Source organism: Medicago sativa, chromosome 4 (genome assembly GCF_051527215.1).
Source record: "Medicago sativa cultivar Bolivia chromosome 4, Bolivia_mono, whole genome shotgun sequence".
Classification (NCBI taxonomy): domain Eukaryota; kingdom Viridiplantae; phylum Streptophyta; class Magnoliopsida; order Fabales; family Fabaceae; genus Medicago; species Medicago sativa.
In genome coordinates this window covers 81,506,733-81,533,010 of record NC_140752.1, presented here as the reverse complement: position 1 = coordinate 81,533,010, position 26,278 = coordinate 81,506,733, and the positions used below count along the sequence as shown (strand labels likewise).

The 26,278-nt window shown below is 34.3% G+C and overlaps 2 protein-coding genes and 3 pseudogenes across 10 annotated transcripts; 3 read left to right on the top strand and 2 right to left on the bottom strand.

Moving 5' to 3' along the window:
• Positions 1-457: 457 nt before the first annotated feature.
• LOC146932595 (L-type lectin-domain containing receptor kinase IX.1 pseudogene) lies at positions 458-3,883 on the bottom strand (annotated as a pseudogene). Of its 2 annotated transcripts, XR_015007177.1 has the most exons (2): positions 2,734-3,883; positions 530-2,547 (listed from the first exon to the last, which is right to left on the bottom strand). The product of XR_015007177.1 is annotated as an L-type lectin-domain containing receptor kinase IX.1 pseudogene, transcript variant X2 (transcript). The 2 variants fall into 2 exon arrangements; XR_015007176.1 differs by lacking the exon at positions 2,734-3,883 and having other exon boundaries at positions 458-2,605.
• A 49-nt stretch (positions 3,884-3,932) lies between these two features.
• On the top strand, positions 3,933-4,312 carry LOC146932594 (small ribosomal subunit protein eS25y pseudogene; annotated as a pseudogene).
• Positions 4,313-6,216: 1,904 nt separating this feature from the next.
• Positions 6,217-17,946, top strand: LOC146932593 (MADS-box transcription factor 23-like). Its single transcript, XM_085704309.1, has 7 exons — positions 6,217-6,459; positions 9,369-9,447; positions 16,424-16,485; positions 16,615-16,714; positions 16,857-16,898; positions 16,989-17,069; positions 17,505-17,946. The coding sequence occupies exons 1-7, from the start codon at positions 6,278-6,280 to the stop codon at positions 17,628-17,630; spliced, it is 672 nt and encodes a 223-aa protein (XP_085560435.1). The 5' UTR covers positions 6,217-6,277; the 3' UTR covers positions 17,631-17,946.
• Positions 17,947-19,834: 1,888 nt separating this feature from the next.
• LOC146932592 (putative F-box/FBD/LRR-repeat protein At1g78760) lies at positions 19,835-22,487 on the bottom strand. Of its 7 annotated transcripts, none has more exons than XM_085704307.1 (5): positions 22,368-22,487; positions 21,283-22,257; positions 20,847-21,152; positions 20,578-20,721; positions 19,835-20,285 (listed from the first exon to the last, which is right to left on the bottom strand). In XM_085704307.1, exons 2-5 carry the CDS (start codon positions 22,249-22,251, stop codon positions 20,283-20,285), a joined length of 1,422 nt encoding a protein of 473 aa, XP_085560433.1. In that variant the 5' UTR covers positions 22,252-22,257; positions 22,368-22,487; the 3' UTR covers positions 19,835-20,282. The 7 variants fall into 7 exon arrangements, with proteins under 7 accessions (XP_085560433.1, XP_085560429.1, XP_085560431.1 ...); XM_085704303.1 differs by having other exon boundaries at positions 19,835-20,251; XM_085704305.1 differs by having other exon boundaries at positions 21,283-22,254.
• A 1,822-nt stretch (positions 22,488-24,309) lies between these two features.
• LOC146932591 (uncharacterized) lies at positions 24,310-24,987 on the top strand (annotated as a pseudogene).
• Positions 24,988-26,278: the final 1,291 nt, after the last annotated feature.

Here is a 26,278-nt window from a genome sequence, read left to right as displayed (position 1 = left end):
TTGAATGAATGTCTTCTGACAGTATTTTCTTCGACAGAGCTGAGCTCACGTAGTATTAGCTATAAAGCGCCAACATATGCATTTCACATGACACTGACACTAACACTAACAGATACACTCATAATATAATTTGAGAAAATAGTATATTGAATATAATCAAATGTGCCGGACACGTGCCGGTGTCGACCGTCATTATTTATGAAGAGTATTGTCAACCGTCACTAGAATTTCCAATAATTTTGAGTATAAGTGGTTTGCCTTAGAACTCAAGCAAATAATATTGACCGAAGTTTTACCAATTTTATCAGTTTGTGTGAGGTAACTCATTTTCGTAACCTAGTATCGTAACCCCATAAGAGTGTAAGAGTTAACTCGAGTTTGACAACCTTGAGTTTTGGTACTACATATTTAGAGAAAACTGATATTGGAAAAAAAGTAAGAATGGTATATAACATGATTTTTAGTAATAGGTAAATTTGTAATTTGTATGTATATTTGCTCAGGAAAAAAACGAGTGAACATATTTGTTGCAAATAATAATGTTAAATTTTTTGTTCCTATACACAGAAGTTATCCAATGATTGTTACACTCTACCTGTTTCTAACTATTTGTCCAATATATAGACGAAATTGAAGAAAAAAGTGCTTTTATTGTTGGAGGAAGATAGGTTGGCACAGGCATTTTTTCTGGAAGTATTGGTGAAGGAGACTCAAAGTTGAGAACCTGAATCACTTGTCTTATAGAAGGCCTGAATGAATAATCTGGATGAACACACCAAAGGCCAACAATAACCAAACGTTCCAGTTGTTGCTCATCAAATGCTCCACATAACTTGGGATCAACTGCTTCAAGGAACTTTCCCAATCCATAGAGCTCCCAAACCCACTCCACTACACTTATTTGACCCTCCTTTTCTTCTCTTTCAATGGCTTTCCTTCCACTGGCTATTTCCAATAACACTACTCCAAAGCTGAATATATCAGATTCCTTAGTAGCCTTTCCTGATGTGAAATATTCAGGTGCAATATAACCCCTTGTCCCGGCTATAAGGGTGGTTTGTGACCCTTTCTCATGATCTACAAGCCTAGCTAAACCAAAATCACCAAGCTTAGCATTGAAACATGAATCTAACATAATGTTACTCGATTTAATGTCCCTGTGAAGCACACACTGCTCCCATTCTTCCTGTAGGTAAAGCAATGCTGAAGCCAAGCCCAATGCTATGTTATACCTTGTCGTCCATGTCAAGAAGCTTTTTTTACCGTATAAATGAGAATCTAAGCTTCCATTTGACATGAACTCATATATAAGAAGAAAATCATTCTTCCTGTGGCACCAACCAAGAAGTTGTACTAAGTTTCTGTGTCTCAACTGGCTTTTGACCTTCACTTCGGTTGCATATTCTAGTATTCCCTGTCTAGACTCTCTTGATATCCTCTTGATAGCAACGTAGGAGTTCAATTCTTTCAAATAACCTTTGTATACGCCACCAAAACCACCTTGCCCCACCTTATCTGACTCTGAAAATTTGTTTGTTGCACTCACTAGTTCATTGTAGGAAAACCTCTTAGGTCCAGACCCCTTTTGGAATACATCATCCATGCTGAGATCAAAACCTGACTCTTTTCTTTCTCTACTCCTCTTCCACAAGAGAGTACAAAGCAGCCCTGATAAACTCACAGCCAAGCCTGTTCCAATTCCAAGCCCCACCTTCAATCCCATCTTGTTTTCTTTTTCATTAATTGTAGGACTGGCAATTGGTGCCACTACCTGATCCTTGGTCTCATCACTTAGTAGACTTGAACTAAATGACCATGATCGGAGAGTATGCACCTCATACAATCTTCCTGTTGCAGCAGAGAAGCCAACTATAACCCTCTCTGGTAAGAAATCTCTCAAATCAACTTTGTATGATATGTACTCTTCAACTGGTTTATCATCATCATCATACATGGTGAATGAAACACTCAAATTTAGAGTGCTTGATTTGTACTCAATGCTGCAGTTGTAAACTCTCCATTGTTGAATATTTGTCAACCACGGCTTAGTTATGTTAGACCTCATAGAGTTGAAATTCAAGCCAACATGAGTGCCTTCACCTGGAGGGTCCCATGATGGATTATTGAAGGTGTCAAACTCCACTGCTACAAAAGAGTGTTGAGTTGATTTTAGCACTTGATCTCCATCTACAAGACCAAGACCACCTCCTTGCGAAATATTCTTCAAAAGTGGGAGATCTGGATCAGCCAAGAAGAATACCATTCCATCTCCATAATCTCTTTTGTCTGAATAAACAACAAAGGAAAACTTGGTGGTGAAGTCAGAGAGGTTTCCAGAGTTCAAATCCCAGAGATGCATCTGTTTAAAACTTGTGACTCGCCCGACACTGTAATTGTTGTTTTGGTCAAGGGTATTAGAAGTGATTTGAATAGCTCCTTTATAAGGAGAAGCATCTCCTTCCCAGTTGACATCACCATTCTTAAAGTAGGGGTAATCAAATGATAGCGAGTTTGCAAGATGGATCATTTGGAGGGTGGAAATTGTTCCTATTGCATAACGTAAAACAAGAGTTTGAGTGTGAAGACTAGTATGCAAAGGTGCCATCTGTGATTTCTAAGAGAAAGTAACTTGTTCAAAAAAATTGTGTGGAACATTATCATCTATCATGTGTAAGTAAGACTACATGGTTGTCGCAGCAGGGTACTTAGATTTTCTTTATTAATAATCTTTACCTTGTCTGCAACTCTTGCAACATAGAAGAATGAACGATGATTCCAATGATTTTGGTCTATAGTGATAGATGTCACCAAAAAATTTGACTTAAATGAACGTTGGTATTTAGCCTTTAGGATCCTTTTACAGCAAATGACCGGCGACTGTATGTCCAAGAAACCACAAGAGTGTGAAAAAAATTGATCAAATAAAAATAGAAGCTAGTTTGTATTGAAATATGGCAAGAAGGGTGATACTCATCCCTTCCATATTATAAGTCATTTGGCAACTTGTCAAGAAAATGAAAAAAGTCGTTTGGCAAGTACAATTTGCCTCAGTCTTGGCAAGGCTAAACCACTAATTTATGGTAGATGTAATTTATTTATTAATAATTTCAATAAATGATGTTGGAAGTGGTGGTGACCAGGGTGGAGGGGGGCGACTAGTGGCATTTTTTCTTCAATTGAATAAAAATATTTAATTTTTAACATAGTTATAATAATTTTTTGTTTTTTATATCAAAGTGATTAATTTCTTTTGAAAAAATAAAGTGATCCCATGAATTTCATCAACAAAAAAGTTTGTCAGAAATAGCCATAGAGATTTCACTACTACAGTGAAATCCTTTGATGAATTGAATGACTAAGGAACTTGTTTAAATATTTTTCATTTTTACGGTGGAATTCTTTGATGAAGTTCCTTGGTTTTTTATAATTTCCTTCTCTAATAAAAACAATGTTCGTCAAAAATAAAAATGTAAAAAAAAGGTTCATAAGACTGTTAAACAGATGGATTGAATGAATTCGTACTTAATGTATTGTATGCCCAAGAATAACTGAATGCAATTGTATCCATGCATTTCACTCTTAATTCAACAACAATTTTTTTTAGGCTAAAATGCACTTTTGGCCCCCTATGTTTTGCCCTATTAAAAAAAAACCACTTTTCAGCCTCCCAACTTTACCCCCTTTTGCAACTCATAGGCCCCCTCTGATTTTGACTTGGTCAAAGCAGAGGTGACCAATAGATGAACGCCACGTGGCATTTAATTAATTAAAAAAATAAAAAAACAAAAAAGTATTTAAAAAGAATTAAAAAGGAATTAAAAAGAAAAAAGCCAATTGTTTATTGATGAATTACAAAAAATAAAAAAGGAAAGAAAGAAAATGATGGAGCACGTGAAGATAAACCCAGCAACTTGTGGTTTCATCGTCTCCACTGATAGCAGCTCGCGCCTCCGTCTCAGACCTGCTCCTCCTTCTGAATCGAAATCATGGCACCCAAGAAGGCCGCTCCTCCTCCTTCCTCCAAGCCAGCCAAATCTGGCGGTGGCAAACAGAAGAAGAAGAAGTGGAGCAAGGGAAAGCAAAAGGAGAAGGTGAACAACATGGTGCTGTTTGATCAGGATACCTATGACAAGCTCTTAACTGAAGCACCCAAATACAAGCTCATCACTCCTTCTGTCCTCTTTGATCGTTTGAGGATTAATGGATCACTTGCAAGGAGGGCTATAAGAGACTTGATGGCTAGAGGTTTAATCAGGTTGGTGTCTGCTCATTCAAGTCAGCAGATTTACACAAGGGCTACAAACACCTAGGTGTGATATTTCCCAAAATCTGAAATCTTCATAATATCAAACACATCAAACCAATGTTCTTGATCGTCTCTTCTTCTCTATTCACAAAATCAAACTAAAAACATAAAATCATTCTAGAAATTGGCTCTGTGGCGCAGAGTGTCAATAAACTGGCTCTGTCGGAAGCTAGATCGGCGCCGGAGACAATGGTGATTAAACATGCTGTGAAATAAAGCAGAACGGTTTTTTTGAGCTTCATGTTTGTGAAGTTTGATTGTTTGTGATGAATTTGAGGAAATTGGGTTAATGGGTATGGTGATGAAGATGGTGCATGAAGTTGGTGAGTTTTGGTTTGAATTTTGGTGGAAGGAAAACGGAGAGAAAAAGAGAAGAAAAGGAAAATTTCTTTTTAATTCCTTTATACTTGATTTTGTTTTCCCATAGGTACTCCATTCTTCAATGCTTCTTGTAAAAAATGGAGAAGATAGAAAGAAGAAGAAAGGGGAGCAGCTGCCGTGAAAGAACAGAGGGAAGAAAGAAATAGAAACCAGGGGCATTTAAGTCTTTTCGCGCGGCTCAGATTCCTTTTAATTGGCCAAAATTCCTTTTTAAATACTTTTTTGTTTTTTTTTGTTTTTTTAATTAATTAAATGCCACGTGGCGTCTATCTATTGGTCACCTCTGATTTGACCAAGTCAAAATCAAAGGGGCCTATGAGTTGCAAAAGGGGGTAAAGTTGGGGGGCTGGAAAGTGATTTTTTTTTTAATAGGGGCCAAAAGTGCATTTTAGCTTTTTTTTTTAACCAAATACATTACGTTCATTTCCTTTCTTCTTTTACCACATAATAATGGTTTTAAATTCATCAAATAATAATAATAATAGTTCCAAGGACAATCAAATTAATAGAAATGGTTTTCCATCAATTAATACAAATTTATTTTTAAAATCAAGTCTCTTTAGATGTATTAGTTTGACTTCTTAAAAAAACAAAAGAAAATAAGTCTCTTTATATTATAAGGGAAATTAAAAATAATTTTATTAATTTATTATTGGATATCCATTGATACAAATGCTACTAAATCCGCATTCATATTTATTAACTAATGTGTAATTGAAAATATTTGTTTATTTATTTGTATGTATCTGTTTAAGCTAGATGATTTGTACCCGTGTGACAGATTTTATTTGCGGGTATTGATTTTTTTTCCTCCATCACTCCTAATACTACTAAAAATAACTTTTAAACATTCATAAAAAATATTCGAGTAACTTCCTAAATTTCTATGTCTGGTTTTTTGTTTAAAGAGAAATGTTTATGTCTGTTTTAACTCTCATAATGTTCAACACTTTGATTGATCTTGTTCATACTACAACTCTGGATTAAAAAAGGCATACTAGTACTGTACTGCTATTTCTGACGAGGATTATAAGGAATATATATTACTTTATTTGACTGGATTCCTGAAGTAGAACTTCAACAGTCCCAGGATGCCACACATTCACTGACACGTCATCATAAATTTGTAACACGCTGTCATTTTCGTACAGGTAGGTATTGTGACTTGAGCTGTTTGTGATTCTCATTTGAGAATTCTTAAACATAGTATTTTTCTGTCCTTGCTCATTGGTCCAAACACCAAAACCTTAAACTTCTCGATCAGCACAATAAACCGCTTTGAGTCCAACAAAAACCATTTTTAACTAATCCCACAAACCATTTTCTTCCCGTTTTAGTTTCAACATCCTCTCTTAATAATTTTCCAGTAAGTTTTTCCATTATTCTTCATTCTTAATTTATGCATGACTTATAGTTTTTTTATTTCTATGATTATGCAGAAAATTAAATTCATTATATTCAACCAATCGATGAAAAAATTTCTTATCAATTTCAACTCATACGAATCAATTAATATATTTCAGATTCAGCTCATTGACGTACAAAGAAGAGATTAAAATATTGCAAGAACCCTAGCTAGTAGAATTAAAGATGGGGAGAGGAAAGATTGTGATTCGAAGGATTGAGAATTTGACAAGCCGTCAAGTGACGTTTTCAAAGAGAAGAAAAGGGTTGATGAAGAAAGCTAAAGAACTATCCATTCTTTGTGATGCACAAGTTGGATTGATTTTGTTCTCCTCTACTCACAAGCTTTATGACTACGCAAGTTCCAGGTATAAGAATGAATCTCTTCCTTTTGGCTTTGTTTTACTGTGAGTCATCAGAATTACTAACAAATTTGTGTATATATGCTTCATTAATTGTATTGCTTCAAATCATTTTTTAAGAAAATTAGTTCTTATTGATAAGGGAGCTTACCTGCGTATATATTGTGGTACAATTGATCATATATGCATGTATATTGTCGAAAAAAGTTTCCTTGCACTTCTGACTAGTGTTTTATTACACCGCTCGTGTTCAAAGTCTGTCTAGTGTTTACTATACTTACGGTCAATAGTTTATTACAGCATATTTATAAATGTCGAACACTAATTAGCTAACCGTTTACGGTTTCCTAACGAGTATCTCCGGAACAATCTTCAAGGTTTTTAAATTACGAAATCATTTCTAAAAATTGTGTTCATTTTAACTTGCAAATATGATGCAAGACTTTTAAAGTGAACAATTGTGATGGAGAGAAAATAAAATGTTGGTTCTCTTAAAAAAAAAGTTTCTATATTTTCATTGTTTCAAAAAAAAAAAAAATTGCACACAATTGTTTATTTCAAGATTTTTTTTTTGAAGGATGTTTATTTCAAGATTTATTATCTTTTTATTGACAAATAAAACTAACACAAATTTTAGAAAGAAAACAAAATTCACAAAACAAATGGGGTCTAAGTTCCTCAGCTAGATCGATGAGTGTTTTTCTAGACGGAGTGGTAAGCATTAACTAAACCTCACACACACACACACAATTCGAATTCTCGGGTTCAAACTCGGATGAAGGTGTTCAACCAAACAATATTGATATTGTCGGTTGAGTTAGGTCTTAGAAACAAATTGGTCGGTGTCTTTACTCACTCAAAATTATACCTTATTTCTATTTATACTTCATCCTATTTAAGTTATACATAATCAAATTTCTCCATGAAATATTTACGTATTAAAAATAGCATCCTATATAGTCTTGATCTCCATCTTCCTTTACAATACTAGGTTATGTGGCATATTTTCCAAATGCTTCAATTTCAACCATATAGCATCCTATATAGTCTTGATCTCCATCTCCGACCTTGTTGTTGAACTAGATATTTAGTTGAGGTATCGACTGTTAGCCCGCAAGTGTGAACCCTTTCCTCAAACGATTATGATGAGGAATGAAATATATCCCTTAGCTATGAGTTCATGAAGTACTTTAGCAAAACGTTAAGTATTGTGTTTTTGGGGTTTTAGCTACTGAAATAAGAATTGAACAAAAAATAAAAATAAAGGCATAAAAGTAAAGAGATAAAGTTGTGTAGGTAGCTTGAGTTTGATTGATTGTGTCCTTTCTGAAATTGTACAAGATGAGTATTGATAGGTAAAACTATTCTTTCAAATGACATGTGGCCTACGACGTTTAGCCTTGGTCTGCTATTTGCGTGGGTAGTGCGTAAATTTTCCCTAGTTGAAGGGGTGCATGGAACCCCACGTTTAGCTGGTAGCGCTCCATTTTGCCGCATGATCCGTTGGTAGAGTCCAAGGTGCACAACTTCCCTTGTAACGTGAGTCTTTGTCCATCATTCCTTTCGGATAGTGAATTACATATGTGGAGTACGAGTCGGTTATTTCATTGTACGTATTCCTCATTATACTATAGAAAGAATCGTTTGACCCTTGTTCGGATGTAGAGCGCTAGCCTAATTTGGTATCGGTCGGGCCTATTTTAAATTGTCTATCTGTCGATTTTGGCTAATAGAATAATTATTTTTACGTGTAAACAGACCTTAAATATTCCCATAAAAAGTTTTTATTTGTTATGTCTATGCATTTCACACATTTGTATAGCTTCACCTCGTTCTCCCCTACTCCTCTCTAGCAAATTTCCCCCCATTTTTTTTCTTCATTCTGTGTTTAAGTCATAACTTAAAATCTCTTCGATCCATAGATCTCAAATGGGTATGTATTCTACGGAAATTAAACTGTGATTCTCTATACAAATTCGACTATGCTTGACCAATTAACTTACATGCATGGGATAGATCTACTAGTTTAAATATGTAACTAAATATTTGCAGTATTTTGAACAAAATATAATGTTTCATTGTTTCTCTTAAAAAAATCATGTAGCTAAATTATTAGTAGTGTTTTGGATAAAATATAATGTTTCATTGTTTCTCCTAAAAAAATCCATAACTTATTATGTAACTTTTTGTTTTGAGGCGATATTATGCAACTTTTTAAGAGGCTTTGTTTATATATATATATATATATATATATATATATATATATATATATATATATATATATATAATATTACTCACTATTCTATGTGTTAATTTTTTTTTTTTAAGTATTTTGTAAAAAAAAAAAAATATATACATAAGTACTAAACCCACAAAATGTGATGAAGTACAATAGGTACTCACCCCTCTCAAAAGATGCATAAAAAACTACAAGCAAAGTTCTCCAATTTATCTTAGAATACAATCTAATTGTAGTGTAAATCATTCATAAAAAATACAATCTAATTGTTATGTACTTACGGTATATATATTTATTATTTGTACTAGTTACAGCTCTGAATTATTTTAGTGATTACTTTAACCCTTAAGGTCAAATGAAACAAATGAGATTTGGTTTCTAATTTTGACATCATGATGTCATTTGATGATGCAAAAAAAAATGTAAAAGGTTAGTGAAGAAAAACTCATTTGTATATCTTTTTTTTTTTGCAAAAAAAAAATTGTATTTAAATACCATAATAAAATAAACTATTTATGAACAAGACGTTTGCACAAATACGTAAAATAATTTATATTGTGTGAATGTATGGACAGTTCACTTGTTGTTTTCATAAAACCACTGCTAGTGTTAATTTATTCATAAAAATAATATTTTCATCCCATTAATACTAATATCAACATTTTTAAATTTGCAGCATGCAGTCAGTGATCGAGCGTTATAACAAGTTAGTAGAGGACCATCATCAAGAAATGGATCCTACTTTGGAACTCAAGGTAATACAACCATGAGGGGAAGTGAAATTTATCTTTATTATTGATATATAGTATATGAACTTGTTATATTGTATCCATAGATTTTAGGCTATAATGCTTGGTATATGTTGTGCTAGGTATTTAATGTGTACAATTTGTAATGGTTTAGGAGTATATTTTGTACTCTTTTGTTTACAATTATACATTTGATATTTTTAACACATAAAAAACACAACTCATATATCACTCTTTCCTACAGCCACCTGCATATGTTATTATTCGAACAGTTGCAGCTTTACATATATTGACATTCTTTTAAACCGTGTATTTAAAATATAGAAATAATGAAAAGCACAATGAGCACTTTAGTCGTTACAAGTAAAATTCAGAACTAGCCTACTTTTTTTCAAGAAAGCTCAAGACCTACTTCCAAATGAATAAATGGATATTTTAAAATACAATCAAACAAGTCAACGCAAATATATCTCTTATTACCTTACTTAATAACTATTTTCAGAACAAAACCTAGATTTTCTCCATTAGGGTCGAAACTTTAGAAACCTGGTTCAAAAAAAAATATTACAATTGTTCCCCAAGTATAATAGGCATATGATATAAGTAAATGTCATATCAAAAGTAAAATCATCCTCCCTTTACTAAAGATACAAACACAAAAAATAACTAAGATATTTCACCCAAATGAACCCTTAACCACAGATAAACTACATGAGGAAGTCCTCGTGAGCTTAGCTCAGCTGGTTGGGACAATGCATAAAATATGCAAGGGTTCAAACCCCGGTCACTACCAAAAAAAAAACTACATGCGGAATTGCCATGGAAAAATCACACTTTGAAAACAAGTGTCCATACAAAAGACGCAATTCGATGCTTCAACAACTAAAATTACCTTTATCCCAAATAAGTTTAGCCTTGTCGATAATCATCCCCTCATCAATTGCCTCAAAAAGGAAATAAAATGAAAATCAACTTGGAAGGAGAGATAATCTTCCATTGGAATACCTTACCATATCCCTCAACAACTAGAAGTCAACATGAAAATAAGTGATAAAGACTTACAAATCAAAGAGATAGAGAAAATAACATTGTGCAAAATCACTCAAGCCTATTGTTTACACCTAAAAATAATTATATTGTTAGTCAAACTCGGAAAATAGAAAATTGAGTTATTGGGCGATGAAGTCTCTCAGCCGATTGAAGGTCAGGAGATGCTAGAGTAGCCGAGCAAAGGAGCTGACCTTTCTCGAGGCAACTACTTGAGAACATGGGTCTTTAGAGGCTCATAACTGAGTCAAGACGTAGTGGGACTGGACAATGACGTGAGAAACCCATTTTCCATCTTCTTAGCACCACTACCCGCTTTTAGGAGTGAGGGAGAAGACATGGTCTCTATTGGAGTTCCACACCAAGGATCTTGTTAACAGACCATGTCGAGGAGAGGATCTTGATAAATTTAAGAGGTCTCGGTTGAAGCGAGAAATCGTCGATCACTACCTGGAACACAACTAGGACAACTCAATGGGATATGTTGATAACGACCAAATTGGCAGGCAATGCACTGTGGGTTATAATACTCATCTGAAGTTGGATTAAATCGGCTAGTAGGTTTTAACCCACAAAGAAGGTGTCCTGTCGTCAAAACATGCGACCAATTCTCATCAATAGTTGTCTGAAAAAAGGAGCCAAGTCATTCATTTTAGCGTCAAAGACCCGCGATGGACTAACCTGCTTCACCATAATGAGAATCCAATTAGTTAATATTTGAGTCATGTTAGTTAATTGATTGAATATCCCAAGAGCTCCGCCATGTGAAACGTTGGGGAAAGAAGATAGGGTCTTTCCTACAAAAGCACCTTCAATCCAAATAGAATCAAATGAAAAAGACAACAACTGCGAAAAATAAAGTTGACTCTGAAGTGTGAAAAACCAGATAGGTCCTTTTACATCCCATATACCTTTGCCTTCTTTTAGCCGATCAAGCATACAATGCATATAACAGTAAAAATTAGCAATAAATAGGGAACCTCAAGATACTCTTTGACCATTTTAAACAATGGTGAGATACAATTGCATTTCAAGAACAACCTCAGTTGAGCCAATACAAAGTATCTAATTGAACTAATGTAGAAACGCATTATGCTTGACTTCCATAACATCATCAGAGATGCCAACATTATTTTTAATAAAGTTTTTGTAATCCACAAAAGATTCCAATGAGAAATTTTAAGAGGGAATATGAGTATCATTAAAAACGGGAGCTTCAACCCTAGTAACAGACATTCCAAAGAGTGTTTCTACATCAAGAAGAGTGGGAGACATAATTCTCCATGGGAAGATGAAAAGGATGGAGTCTAAAGACCAAAACAACATAAAAGTGTATAAAAGTTCTATTCGGATGTGAATATCCATTTTTTATAGCATGATCGGGTCATAAAATCCCCATTTTTTCAAATGTCACCCTTGGATATCTCAACTCTAGTAAGTCTCAGGTGAGATAATTTTGATTCGGGAGGTTTCACATATACATTGTTGGTACAAGGACAAAGAATAATGTTATCACTCATTGGGCATAAGGCACTAGGAAGATCGTTTTATGAAGAACTATGACTAGAGAATGGGGAAGCCATGTCTTAGAAGGAGAATTAGGTCAGAAGAGGAAATCTATAAGGCAATAAGGAAAAAGGTCTCAAGGTTAAATACTTAAAAGGAAGATAACCTAGTAATCAAGAAGATAAATTGCTTGGTTAGTCTAGAAGATTAAGGTTGCCATTGAATTAAGTGAAGTAGACTAGAGTTAATAATATTGAACCTATCGTAAGCATGGTAAAGGGTTCTAAAGGTTATTCTCTTGCTTTATGATGTAATGTTGACATTGTTCACGCACATCTCTATTAATTGTGTCACATCATCTCATTTTCAAGGGTAAACCGATGACACAACGCATGGGGAATCTGTTTACAGATAAAAATAATTATCTTGTTAGTCAAAATTGGAAAATAAGATATTAAGCTATTATACAAGAAATTATCCCAGTCGATTGAAGGTTAGGCAATGCTAGAGCAGGCGAGCAAATGAGATGATTTCATCCCAAGGTTACTAACTTATAATTGGGTCTTCAAATGCTTATAGCTGAGTCAAAACATAGAGGGGGTGGACAATGACGCGAGAAATATCTTCGTGAAAGTTCGGCTAATTTATTAACCCAAGATGTGTAGAATGTGTTTCTAACTTCATGAAATATCTTCTATAATTAGACTTTTTGTTTATATGAAAGTTTTATTATCTGATATTCTTCACTTTTTGGACCTTCTAAGTCGGTGGAACAAGACTTTTGTTTAATTAGACTTTTTGTTTAGGATGACACTTCTTTTGGAACAAGACCAAAAATAGACTTTAGGAAGGCAACTCTCAAAGAGGATTAATCCTAACCAAACATCAACACATAGGAAACAAAACCCTACTTTCCATGCTCTTACTCACACTTTCAACAAACCAATCTACCCTACTTTGCAACTAACTCAGATACTACAAACATCCTTCGACCATATCGAATATTAAGCAAGACTTAGATCTATGCATACGACGAATTCACACACACCATCTTCAACAAAAAAGTATGCATCACATAGTTGTATGTTGGATGTGTTTTGTAAGAACATCCAAAACTATAGTAAAAAGTTAAGAGAATAAAGTTGACCTTGGTGTAGTCCTATTGTTATGGGAAAATTTTCTATAAAACCACTATGTGTCCTCACACTAATTGAGGCTCCCTCAAACATATCTTTGATATCTCAAATATAGGTAATCCTAACATATTTCTTCTTCAGGGTTTCCCACAAAGTATTTTTAAGCACTCTATCGTTTGTATTCACCAAATTAAGGAGAATTAAGTGCAAGAGAGAAAGGTTGGACACTTAATTTGATGAAATCTCTCTACCCAAGATGTGTAGAATGTGTTTCTCAACCCTAGTTAATCGCCCAAAATCTCCTAACCCATATGTATCCCTGAAAGTTCCCTTTTTGGTGATTCTAAACAATGAGGTAAAAAAACTCTAATTATAGAAAAATTATAAATAGACTAAACTATCCATGTTTTCAAGTCAACATTTCACTATAATTCTCCACCTATACTCGATAATATTGATGATATCAAGTTAATCATCAACCATTTTGCTTATTTCACCAATGTTATCGAGTATTCTTAACACTGTCTCTTCAAATTGATGATGAGTATCGTTACCACAGTCTTTTTAGGTTGAGTATTCATAGAACCGCCTCTCCAATATGAGGTTGAGTATTATTTGCAGACTCTCTAGGCCCCTCATTGAGTATTTAATGTCTCTCCAAACCCTTCTTACGATTGTGGATCCACTTGCATCCAACTACCCTTGATAGTCCCATAAGTTGTATCATTACCTCTTCAACACCTAAAATGTATTGTGTACTTTTAAATATTTCCTTGCATCTCAATACCCTTGGCTTTTGAGGTAGTCCACTAGTTTCAAAGTCTTAGTTTTCATGCTCTCTATTACTTCCCTGAAGTTCCTCGGTTTTGCGTCTTGCACTTCTTCAGACTCAATTAGAGCATACCACACAAGGGCTTCATAGTCTTGTTAGTCTAGTGCAACAATAACCCATTTTCCCTATCTATTATAAGATAGCTAGGAGTCATTATTGGTTTTCTTCTTCTAGTTCCCCTAGTGGAAGACTCTATTTCAAGTTGTGCTTCGTCTGCCACAACTTCACATTAGAAACCCTTGGATGACTCAACTTCCAAAAATGTACATCCATTATATCTTCTGCCTTGTAATCGGCAAAATTCATTCAACTGTTATGAAAAAAATTCCATGTCATTGTCAGTTTCCAACATTTCCAGTACATTTCCATCACCTATCAATCCTTGTTTAGCTATTCCAACTAAACTCATTCATTAAAATGCACCAAACCAAAATTAAATATCACATATTTACCATGAAAGTCTTTACTAGCTACCAATGCATGACCAATAATAGTATACTCATATAGCATGTATAAAAGCACGCATTTTGGTACATCTACTTATCATTTTTGCATCATGCGAAATATTCATTGCCCCATGTTCAGTACTAATGTTGTAGCTAACCCAGCAAACAAGATTATTGGTAACAAATTTCGCCTAAATTAAGGAACATACCTCACATCTTACAAAAGGAACTCATTATTGTCAAATATCATAAGACAGACCAAACCCATACCTTGAACTTTACAAGCTTGGTCATTACCAAGATGAACAACTTCACCTTCTTCTAGCATCAAAGTCTCAAAGTATTTCTTCTTTGGACATATGTAAAAATAGCATCTAGAGTCCATCATCCAACTCTTCATTGGTTCCTAACTCGTAACCACTAGCGCCTCTGCACTCTCATAACCATCCTTTTAGCTGACTACAACTTGCAAGGAATTATCATTTCTGTGTCTCTCAGGACAATCCTTCTTGAAGTGATAGTTCTTATGACAATGAAAGCACTTGTACTTCGAGTTGTTACCACCCCCTTGATTTTTATTTAGTCTAGTATCCTATACTCTCACCTCATTCCTCTTGACACACTTAAGGCTCCCATACTATTCTCCACCTTATGTCTTTAAGCTAGGTTAGATCTTTGGTCCTAATCGTCCATTGGACCTCACCCAAAGTAATAGTGTCTTCCCTTCCATAAAGGAGTGCATCCTTAAATTGCTCAGAGGACCTAGGTGACGAACTAAACAAGAGTTAAGTTGTATCCTTATCTTCAAAATTCACGTTAATAATCAACAAATCATAAATAATTTTCTTGAAAATCTCTCCTCTTAGAGATATTTCCTGAATTAAGCTGTTTAAATTCTCTCAAACTTCATTGTAATGTGCTCTTCTGACCCTACCTGAGGTACCTAAGCACTACTATCTTTAAAGTTCTTTCGTCTCACTATAAATTTTAGGGCTATGACATGATCTCATATACTTTTGAGATCCACACTGTCCTTTTTTCACTTCTTATCAACAATAATGCATATCCAATTTAACAACCTAACTTTGCTAGTGTACTAAAGCTTAAGATCTGAACTATATAATTCTTTCACACTTTCACACAACCACTTAGTTTCTTATAGCACGTGAAATTGATCCTCCTCCTAATCAAAGTGTTCATTATTTCCATAGATTTTTCTATTAGTGTGCCTATATTTCATGTTCCAAAACAAATCCTACTCTCATGAACTAACTTTTTTACTCACGCCTGTTCACAAAGATGTGAGAACTCTTGAGTATTTTTCACGGCATCCAGGTGGAGATGCAACAACCCATGGTCATTAATTTGACATTGTACTCGAGCTATACAATGTGTTACTTTTAATCGATGACCTAGCATTCATATTATATTCTATTTGATCCATGTTATAGAGAGTCAACTTACATTGGTTGTCGACTACCTAACCCAACCCTCTCCTTTTATTTGGGCTTTGGACTGGCTATGAAGCAAGGCTTGCAGAAAGTTACCATTCATGAACTTCTCATTCCTTCTGCTGCACATCTACCTTACCTCCATACCTATATGATAGAGGATGTTAGTACAATTGATACTATTATTAACTGCCCTAGTTGGAAGATAGAATTTTGGTTCGTGCAAATATTGTCCTTTTTTTATATCCCATTATCTTTAGGACAAATATTGGTAAATTGAAGTAAATGTGCATAAGCTGATCAATTTTCACAAGCATATACACAAAGCTTAATGAAATAATTATGCTTGCTCTAATATTTTGATTTATAAGATAGGTCATGATCAATTTTTATGGTTTGCCAAAGACTTCCTTAGAACTAATTAGATGCTTATTTCATAAGTTCTACAAATCTTAAAGTACATTGTTTCCTTCAAAAAAAAAAGTACATTGCTTCCTTCAACAAAAAAAAAAAAAAACTGAAAGTACATTGCTTAAATAGTTGCATTGTATTACCACGTGCTAGTTTTGGCAAAGAGAAGCAGCAAGCTTGAGGCAACAATTGCAGCACTTGAATGATAGCCAAAGGTGATATATCAAACAGAATTGCATTAAATGAATATTAGAGATATTCCTATAATTAACATATATACTTGTCAGCAATAAACAAATTTAACACAAGAAAGGATTCCACACCTCACTTTTTGGTAAATGCAGGCAATTGATGGGCCAAGAACTATCTGGTTTGGACTTAAATGAGCTGCAGCATCTAGAAAGTCAATTGGAGATGAGTTTGAAAAGCATCCGCACGAGAAAGGTATTTATTGGAATTCAAGTGTGAATGTTTAATCCCACATCGATTAGGATTAGGAATGAACTAATTGAATGATATATAAGAGAGGTTTTTTGGTGGTTCTGGTATTTAGTCTTATATAACACGAACATTTATTCAACTGCAGGGTCTAAGTTTTAGTGATGAGATCAATGAACTACTCAAAAAGGTTGCAGAAATCAGACTCAGTTAGTTCCTTTCGATGATTTAAAGGTTTCCCAGCAAAGTTCTTACCAATTTTCTGTTGATGTCATTGTAGGGAAGCCTTAGTAGTCAAGAAAATGAAGATCTTCGTAAGAAGATAGACCTCATTGGTGAGAAAAATGCAGAACTAGAGAAGGTAAACAACATCAAGGAAAACACATTCTAGAATGTAACAATATGTCATTGATTATACTCATGGTTCATAAATGTTTAAAAGTATGCATGTGTACAAAATCATCATGCATGTAAAATTTATAAATTGTTCCAACCTCAAGTACAAGGCAACACTTTTCTTAGGTATTCTCTGTATTGAGTAATTTATGTGAACCTCAATAGAGAGTGGATGTTTATGAACAACCACTAACCTCGATTCTCAAACAATGTAAGACTTTTTGGTATAACTTGAAAAAATAAATAAAAAAGACTACACACACAAACACAATATAGGGACAGGGTTTCGAAGTGTCACACATAATGATTTATCCTTCATCTGTTATATTGATTTATCTAGAAGCTTAAGGCTTCAAGTTTACTTTGATTGGCCAAAACTAAATAAAGATTTGGAAACTAGGTTATTGGAACAAGGCGTAGGGAATATGCAACACCCAATGCTTCACACGGTACTATCAGCAATGGATATGATATGCATGATGAGCCGATCAGTCTCCAGCTAAGGCAGCCGCAACCGCAACAGTGAACCAAATATGGGGTATTCCCTCAAAATGAGGATGTAAAAACTAAAACATTAGAACTATAAATATGTTCATTTTTAATTTCTTTATTACTAGCTACGAACTAATGAGCTATAAAGTCTGCATTGCTAGATGAACACAGCTGCAGATATACTCAATTTGGCTTATCGTGAATCATAAGCTGTCAAGAGCTTAAATTAGTTGCCAAAATCAAAGCTTTCAACAACTTGTCTCCATAAACTTTACGGTTACAATAAAATGTAAGGATTGCCATGCCTACCTCTGTATTGTAAATTTGTAATATCATAGTTGTGTTGTGCATGGTGTGGTTTTGTGATTTTTTATTCTTATGATTGATCGAACGGATGACATACTAGGCATTCTTTCTATAATGAATTCCTAGAGGTAAAAAGGAAAAAAAAAATTAGTTTAAACTATTCAAACTACATATTGATATGAAAAAATATTAGAAGATGACAATTTGAAAATAATGGACAACATGATAAATATTGAAATGAAAGTTTCATAGACAGACTCATAAAATAAGGCCGCAAAGTTTTTACATTTCAATGACTTAGTTGATTGATGTTATCCTAATTTTAGCCACACAAAAATAAACAGCAGTAAGTCCAAAATTAATTTCAAAATCCAAGAGTGGATGTCCTTGTAAAAAAAAAAAAGAGTGACTGGAGAAAGGGAATAATAATTTCAAAAATTTGATTTATTCGAATTACTTCTTTTGTTTTTTTTTTTTTTTGACAAGATTTTTTCGAATTACTTGTTCAGACTCATTCGCATTTTCTGATAATTTCTCAATTTTCTCCCTATAAATACTCAAAACAAATACGTCAAAATACACTACTAGAAGAGTGTTTCCGGTAACATCAAGGGCATATTGGGAAATTATCACTTTTTTTTTTGTAAACCAGTTGTGTTTGGTTCAAATATATTGAACTGGAAAAATTAAATCCGATAACTCAAGACAACCCAACTTTTTTTTAAGGACAAGCCAACCCAACTAAAATGTTGAGAATACATGCATTTCTTTTTTCTTAAAGAGATGCAAATACATCGTAAGGTTATTGTTTTTCAGGAACGAAGACATGCATTTGCAAATGAGTTATTAAATCCGACACAAAAACAAAGCCTCCTTGATTTAATTTACGATTTGGCTCCTTTAAAATAAACAACTCATTTTAAAGTGTAAAGTGGACAATATCAATTGTCAATTAACAAATTAAATGTAGATATTATAGGTACGTCTTAACAAATCATGAGTTTGTTACGATAACAATCCTTGATTTTCTCACTTTACACTTTACTCGAAACACAAACCAACTCCAAGACATTGTTTTAACCTGAGAAATGGCCTCATTACAGTCAGTCACGCTATCCTTAAAAATAATTTGATTCTCAATGGACAATGAACTCACACAACAACGCTCCAAATAACCTCAGAAATGTCTAACTCTCCTTGCCCACTTCCCTCTAAATAACCTCCCAAATTGAATGCAGTGGGCAGCACTCGGCTTCATTAGGAAACACACCATCAGGCTCAAGCCACGCGACTACACACAACCAAACATTACAAGCAAAAGGGCAACTACAGAACAAATGGTTAACGTGCTCCCAAGGCACAAAACAGAAAGCAGAGCTCAACTGGTGTTCATCTTGTAAAACACCCCTAGACATCAACTCTTCTTGAGTTGGTAATTTGTTTTAATTAAACAGCATATAAAAGTACTAACGTTTCATGGTTTAGAGCACTTCTGGATCCAACATAAAATATCCCTATATCCCTAAGATCAGTGTGTAAGATATGTGTAGACACGACAATATTAAGGAATTATACTACCACCTATATCATTTTAGAAACGTGCATTGCTAAGATGCAATTTGGACTCGTTAACTCATCATAAGCAAGGTCGTATCAACACAGTGAAATGTACTCTTTAGCTTGGGGGCTAATTCCATGCATCATGCACAAGTTAATTTCTACCATTGGAACATAAATCTCACCATTTGATCAAATGAGATAAGATGGAACTTATTATCCAATGGTGATAAATAAAGTTGTACATGATGCAAAACTATTTTACTTGTACGCATTAGCCAGCCTAATTCAAGTTATATGTTAAAGAAAGCCTTGAATTATCATGATCAAAAAACAAATTTATTGCACAAAACCAAAAGTCATTGATAAACGAGGTCCGGTAACAACTGAATGATTCATTAAAGCTCCCAACAACTAAAGAAATATGTTCGCACAGAGACGATCACACATACAATTGTAAGAGTATAGGATTTCGACATCACAATTTAGTATCCCATATACATACTCTGAGATGGTAGATAAATAAGTATAACAATTTGGCTTTACAATTGGAGACCATCAGCTAGATGAAGAGGTCATGTGATAGACAAAATGATTGTCAAATCAAACATGTTTTAGTAAGTCAGCCTAACTGATTTTTTTCAGCCACTAATCTTAAAAGAAAAGTTCACAAAGAAGGCATTGTAACTTGTAAGGCAGTATGAGAACTCTTCACTGTCTGTTATCTAGAAGTGGACAGTTGGAGTTAGATCAGTGCTTCTTCGCCTTATCTTCAATTGATGATTTGTTGTCCTGAAGGCAGAAAAAGTAACACTTTTAATTGTCACTGTAAAATCAATCATATAAAAAGAGGTTACGAGTTATAAAAAAGCAAAAGAACAATAACTGAATATAAGAGATTCAAAACTAAGTTTATTATAGATGCCTCTGTCGTTACTCTTGAACAATTTCTACTTGAGTAAATTGTAGACAAGGGTTCCTACAATTATCTAGCATGCTATCTCATTCTGAATTACCACAAAAACTGAAATCTCCACATGAAAACAACAAATGGCACCCAAAAATTTAATAACAGAAACTCAAAGGGGATCCATCAAAATGCATGAGAGGAATGTTACCTTTTCAGCGTGGCAGAGAAGAAGATTTGGAAGTACAGCAGTGGCAGAAGCAGACTCAGCAGCCGAAGCAGGTGCGGTAGTGGCAGGCGCGGCAAACTGTGAGCGGTAGTTGATAATATTTGCGCCCTTTATAGATTCTACAACCTGTTTAGTAACAACCAATCACAAACTCTTGTTATGCGATTTCATTTAAAATTATCTAAGCTCAGGTTCTCAAAAAAAAAAAAATATTACCACACTCAGCTCCCTTATGGTTTTTAAATAACTACCTGCTTAATATTAAAAGAACTTGTGTACTTTGTTGTGATGTTAATTTCCACCGACGGTGAGTTTTGTCGCAAGAAGTCAACTATTCCATCAGGTATGGGAGGCGGTTTCAAACCTGCTTTAAACGCCTTTCTTAACTTGGCAACTTCTTTACGTGACTTGCCAGCAGCTTTCTTTAACATGGCATTTTTCACTATGTAGGGTAATCCCAATTCAACTTCAAGTGGTACCAATTTTATTTCCATCGACTTCAAGTTACACAAAGAATGGATCTTAACCTCTAATAAATCAGGAACTAAGGAGAGAATCTAAACAATGAAGAACGAGAGTGAAATAGGATCAGTGATGAATATCGATTAATTTTAAACAAAATTTTGAAATAACATAAAGAATTTTAACAAGAAAGTATAGTTAAAGTCTCAAAACATGTCAACGTACCTGAAGAGTAGTTGAAGAGACTGTCATTGATTTTACATTGGAAAGGTCTAGCAGCCAGCTCAATAGAACCATAGGAGGTTCCTCCCAATTTGAATGCGTTTGTGCATCAATATTTACTTGTTTAGCCGAAGAAAGACCACTACCGCATATTTTGTGATTAGGAATACCGGTAACAGTAAAGGTATAGAGACTAGGAGCGGATAACTCAGTTTTAGCAAAGTCAGATGAATTATTATGCATAGCTAAATTGGCAAGTGTCTCACTTGATATCTTGAAGATTTGTGCATCCTTAACCTTACAGCTACGAATGACCAAGCAATTCAACCTGTTAAAGGCTGAAAAGGGCTCAGCACAACCGCTTTCACCGCCGCAAAAGGTGATGCATATAAGTTCCAAGCTGGTCAATACTGGCAAATTCAAAGACTTTGGAAATAATGTTTGTCCAATATTATGACGACCTCTAGAGGCAACATCAAGCTTAAGAGATGTAAGAGCCTGGCATGAAGAAACGCAGCTCATAATGAGATTAGTATCACCATTAACAGTGATTCCTAATTCATGGAGGTGGGTATTATTAGATGAAACATAGTTTAAAATCTTTCTAAGGAGTTGAGGCTCAATTTCACCATGACGGTCAAGATGAAGTGCGTGCAGTGCAGTTGAGGTATCACGAAGAGTCAAAATCTTAGACACAAACATGGCAAATTGCTTAACAGTGGAAAATCTTGATGCATACAACGTAAGAGTTGGAATACGTTTCCAGAGATGTTCCCATCTCTTAGACAATACGCAAGTTCTTACAACATGTTTAGTATTTAAAAATGACAAAATGTGAAGGAGAACAGCGTCGGGTAAGTCACTCAGCCTGTCTTCACTTTCTTCTTCGTTACTTTGATTCTCACATTTCCTTCTTTTACTCATCTTTTCTAGAATCATGCTTTCTTCGTTAGACTCAGACATTCTCGACATTTTCTGCTGGTTAAGCATGAAAAGGAAATTATAATAGATTGCAACAAAGGGAAAAAGATAATTTAGGGAAAAGGTATAAAATGAAAAATGAAATTGAGTCTGATAATGTAAAATACCTGGCCGTGGAGCTGTAACTTCTCCGATGGAATGGAACACAGCGGCAATCGCTCACACGAAATGCTTGCTAGGGTTCCAAGTGTCAACTGCGATTTCAATCCAGAACATTGAATCTTGTTATTACTATTTTATTTTCATTATTATTTGAAGTGGAATGAATCTTTTTTTTTTTTTTTTTAGAGCGTAGAATAATTTGATTGTTATGTTATTTTCTACAGATGATTGTTATGTTTTACTAATTTTTGTTTATTAAAAAAATAAAATTATTTATGTTTATCCTATCCATTTTTTAATATAGGTGTTATAAATAAGTTTGTATTCTTGTCAAAAAAAAAAAGTTTGTATTGGAATTTATCTATTTTATGTGTAAACAAAGAAGAACTTGTGCATTTTATCTATGTTTTACTATATATAAAGAAAATAGACTTAAAATACATGAGTCTTGGTTGGTTTTTTCATCACCTATTTTACCATTCATTTAAACTATTTTATTTACTGTTTCATCCTTTAATAATATTATTTTAAAATTTAATTAAGAAATTAGATCCCATTAAAATAGGAAATATTCCACTACAGTAGAAACAATATTATCAATATTATATATGAAGGGTATAGATATTTTGGGCTTATTTTTTTATAATTTCGATTATACTCTTAAATAAATTTTCCTATATTAACATTATATTGTTGGTGGTATTAAAAAAAATAAGGATTTATATTATATTATATTTGTTAAATTATTGTTGTTATTGAAAAAGATAAACATGGTATTTTTTGGGTTTGTTACAATTTGAAAGTCACAAATATTTCTACTTATGATTTTAATCAAAATCAGAAGTTCATATAAAATATGGTTCATAATTTACACGCGTTAACGCAATAAAAAGACCGAAAAGACAAACACGCACATGTCCGTCTTTTTGCTAGTATATATAATTTTTTTAATAAATAAAATCTGCTTTTAGGTAACAATTAAAATATTCCTCCTCACTAAAATATTTGTTGATGACACGTTGTTGGGAACTAAAAGTTGGGCAAATGTCGGTGCTATAAGGGTGGCCCTTGTTATTTTTGAGGCAATGTCGGGATTGAAGGTGAATTTTCAAAAAAGTATGCTCGTAGGTGTTAACATCTCCCCTTCTTAGTTAAATGAGGCGGCGTCCGTGTTGAGATGCAAAGTGGGTAAGGTACCTTTCTTGTACTTGGGCCTGCCTGTCGGAGGTAATCCTCAGAGATTGAGTTTCTCGAACCCTATTGTGAACCATATTAAATCTATATTGTCGGGTTGGAATAGTCGTTTTCTCTCTTTTGGTGGTTGATTGGTTCTTTTAAAATCTGTCCTGACTTCTCTGCCTGTCTATGCACTTTCCTTCTTCAAATGTCCATCAGGTATAATCTCTTCCATTGAATCTTTATTGAATAAATTTTTTTGGGGAGGGGGTGAGGATCATAGGAAAATATCATGGATAAGTTGAAGTAGTGTGTGCCTTCAGAAGGAGTTTGGAGGGTTGGGGGTTAGACAGTTGAAGGAATTTAATTATGCTTTATTAGGGAAATGGTGTTGGAGGATGTTAGTGGATAGGGGTGGCTTTTGGTATAGAATTTTTGTCGCCCGTTATGGCGAAGTAGGCGGGAGGTTGGAGGATGGGGTCCGAAGTTGTTCTTCTCGGTGGAGGGAGGTAGTGCGGATAAGGGATGGGGGCGGCGGTGGTGGAGGTGGATGGTTTGAGGAGTGTGTTACTAGAAAGGTGTGGGATGGGACTGGTACGTTGTTTTGGTTTGATAGATGGTTGTGGTCAGTTCCTTTGTGTGTGCGCTTCCGGCGGTTGTTTGAGTTATTTGAGAACAAATCCATTACGGTGGAAAATTTGTTTTCACTTGGTGTGGAGCAGGGGGGAGGCGTGGAGGTGGAGGCGGAGATTACTGGCTTGGGAGGGGGAGATGTTAGAGGAGTGTAGGACTTTACTGCTTGATGTTTCTTTGAATGTTAATGTTTCGGATCAGTGGTCGTGGCTTCCTGACCCTTCAGGGGGTTACTCAGTTCGGGGTGCGTACCACTTGCTAACAACAAAGGATATTCCTTTTGCGAATCCTGCATCGGAGATGATTTGGTATAACCAGGTTCCGTTAAAGGTCTCAGTTTTTGCTTGGAGGTTGCTTCGTGACAGATTGTCCACTAAATCAAATTTGGTAAGCAGAGGGGTCATCATTTCAGAAACCTCTCTGTGTGTGTCTGATTGTTGTTTTGAAGAAACGGCGCAACATTTATTTTTATCGTGCTCTACTTTTGCATCTCTTTGACATCTTGTGCATGACTGGATTGGTTTCATGGGGGTGGACTCCAACATTTTGTCCGATCATTTTTTACAGTTTATTCACTCAACAGGTGGTGGTAAAGCTACTCGGTCGTTTTTATAGCTGATTTGGCTTCTATGTGTCTGGGTTTTATGGATTGAGCGTAATAATAGGTTGTTTAATAATTCAACAACTCCTATTCCCAAGTTATTGGATAAAGTAAAATGTTTGTCTTTAGGATGACTGAAAGCTAAAAAAGCCACCCTTATGTTTGGCAAAAATAGGTGGTGGTCGAGCCCTTTTCAATGTCTGGGCATCGGCTAATGGTTTTTGTTTTACTTGACTAACTCTGTGTATCTTTAATAACCCCTTTGACACGCCTTGTGCTAATGGGCTTGCTTGATCAAAAATAATAAATAAAAAAAATCTCCTTCACTTCTACCCACCCCCATTTCAGATTCTGTTTTTTTTTCCTATCTCCTACCAAATCAATGGCTTGGATCGTACATCACTCTCATATGTTACATGAGATAATCATTTTCTAATGTAGAGATTTGTAGAATATTTTGAGTCTTTTTTGGACTAAACATAAAATAAAAAAAAAAGGAAGTTAGGATATTCTCCATTTTTTCCATCGAGAGATAAAAAAAAAAAAAAACTTGAAAAAAATTATAAAATAGTTAATGATAAAGGGACTCATTTTTAGTGATATGACTCACGACTTATTTTTTGTGTCCGTCTCTTTTTAAATGATATTTTTTATTTATAAGAATAAATGAAGGATCAATTTAAAAAGAGAAAGACTCTAAACTTGTTGATAGTTTGCATTCCTCTCGTAATGATGCTAATGGGTTTCAAGATATAATCCATAAGTGGATTAGTGGTGGAGTTTAGAATCAAAAAATTTATGGGGAAATTTATGGAGACCTGCACAGTAGTTCAATATTTGTGTAATATATTTTGCATGCCATAGAATGAACGACGAAAGGAGATAATAATTTACTCGATTTTTTTGAGTCTTTTTTCTTGAGTTAGGATCTTCTCCATTATCTTCTTCATTTATTTTATTTAGAGAGATAAAGATGCATAAAAATTTTAAAAAAATAAAATAAAATAATTAATGATAATAGGACACACTTAATGGTAAGACTCACCACATATTTTTTGTGTCTATCTCTTTCTAAATCACATTCTCCATTTATATTTATAAATGAAAATAATCCTTACTCCTAATTCAAACACACAAGACTCAAGGACATGTTTCATTGGTACTATATCTAGAGGAAGAAGCACGTGGCGACTACCACCAAATTATGCATCCACTCAGTCTTACAAATGACCTGTCAACTTGTGGTTGGTTTGGTCATCTCAAAGACCCACCTATTGTTGATATGAACGAACATCTGTAAATATCTTTTTTTATAGTTGGATGAAATCAAAGACTGTAGATCTCGAATTATCATTGACCTTTGATCATTTGTGGAAGAAATTAGTTTAGTTGTCAGGATTAGAATTTTGGTTTGGTAACGCCATGACTTCTAAATTTTTTATATATACCGTTAGTGCGTATCTAACTATCTTAATCAGTTGTATTGATCTTAAAATTGTGGACGGA

What these genes read in the sequence shown, in the direction of transcription:
- LOC146932592 (XM_085704301.1), bottom strand. Translation starts at nt 22,269, where the DNA reads ATGCTTAACCAGCAGAAAATGTCGAGAATGTCTGAGTCTAACGAAGAA. An exon ending in TCTCTTCAACTACTCTTCAG is followed by an intron (nt 21,153 to 21,282) that starts GTACGTTGACAT and finishes TTCATTGTTTAG; the next exon opens with ATTCTCTCCTTAGTTCCTGA. An exon ending in TTCTCTGCCACGCTGAAAAG is followed by an intron (nt 20,252 to 20,577) that starts GTAACATTCCTC and finishes TTCTGCCTTCAG; the next exon opens with GACAACAAATCATCAATTGA.
- LOC146932593 (XM_085704309.1), top strand. Translation starts at nt 6,278, where the DNA reads ATGGGGAGAGGAAAGATTGTGATTCGAAGGATTGAGAATTTGACAAGC. An exon ending in TATGACTACGCAAGTTCCAG is followed by an intron (nt 6,460 to 9,368) that starts GTATAAGAATGA and finishes TTAAATTTGCAG; the next exon opens with CATGCAGTCAGTGATCGAGC. An exon ending in CACTTGAATGATAGCCAAAG is followed by an intron (nt 16,486 to 16,614) that starts GTGATATATCAA and finishes TGGTAAATGCAG; the next exon opens with GCAATTGATGGGCCAAGAAC.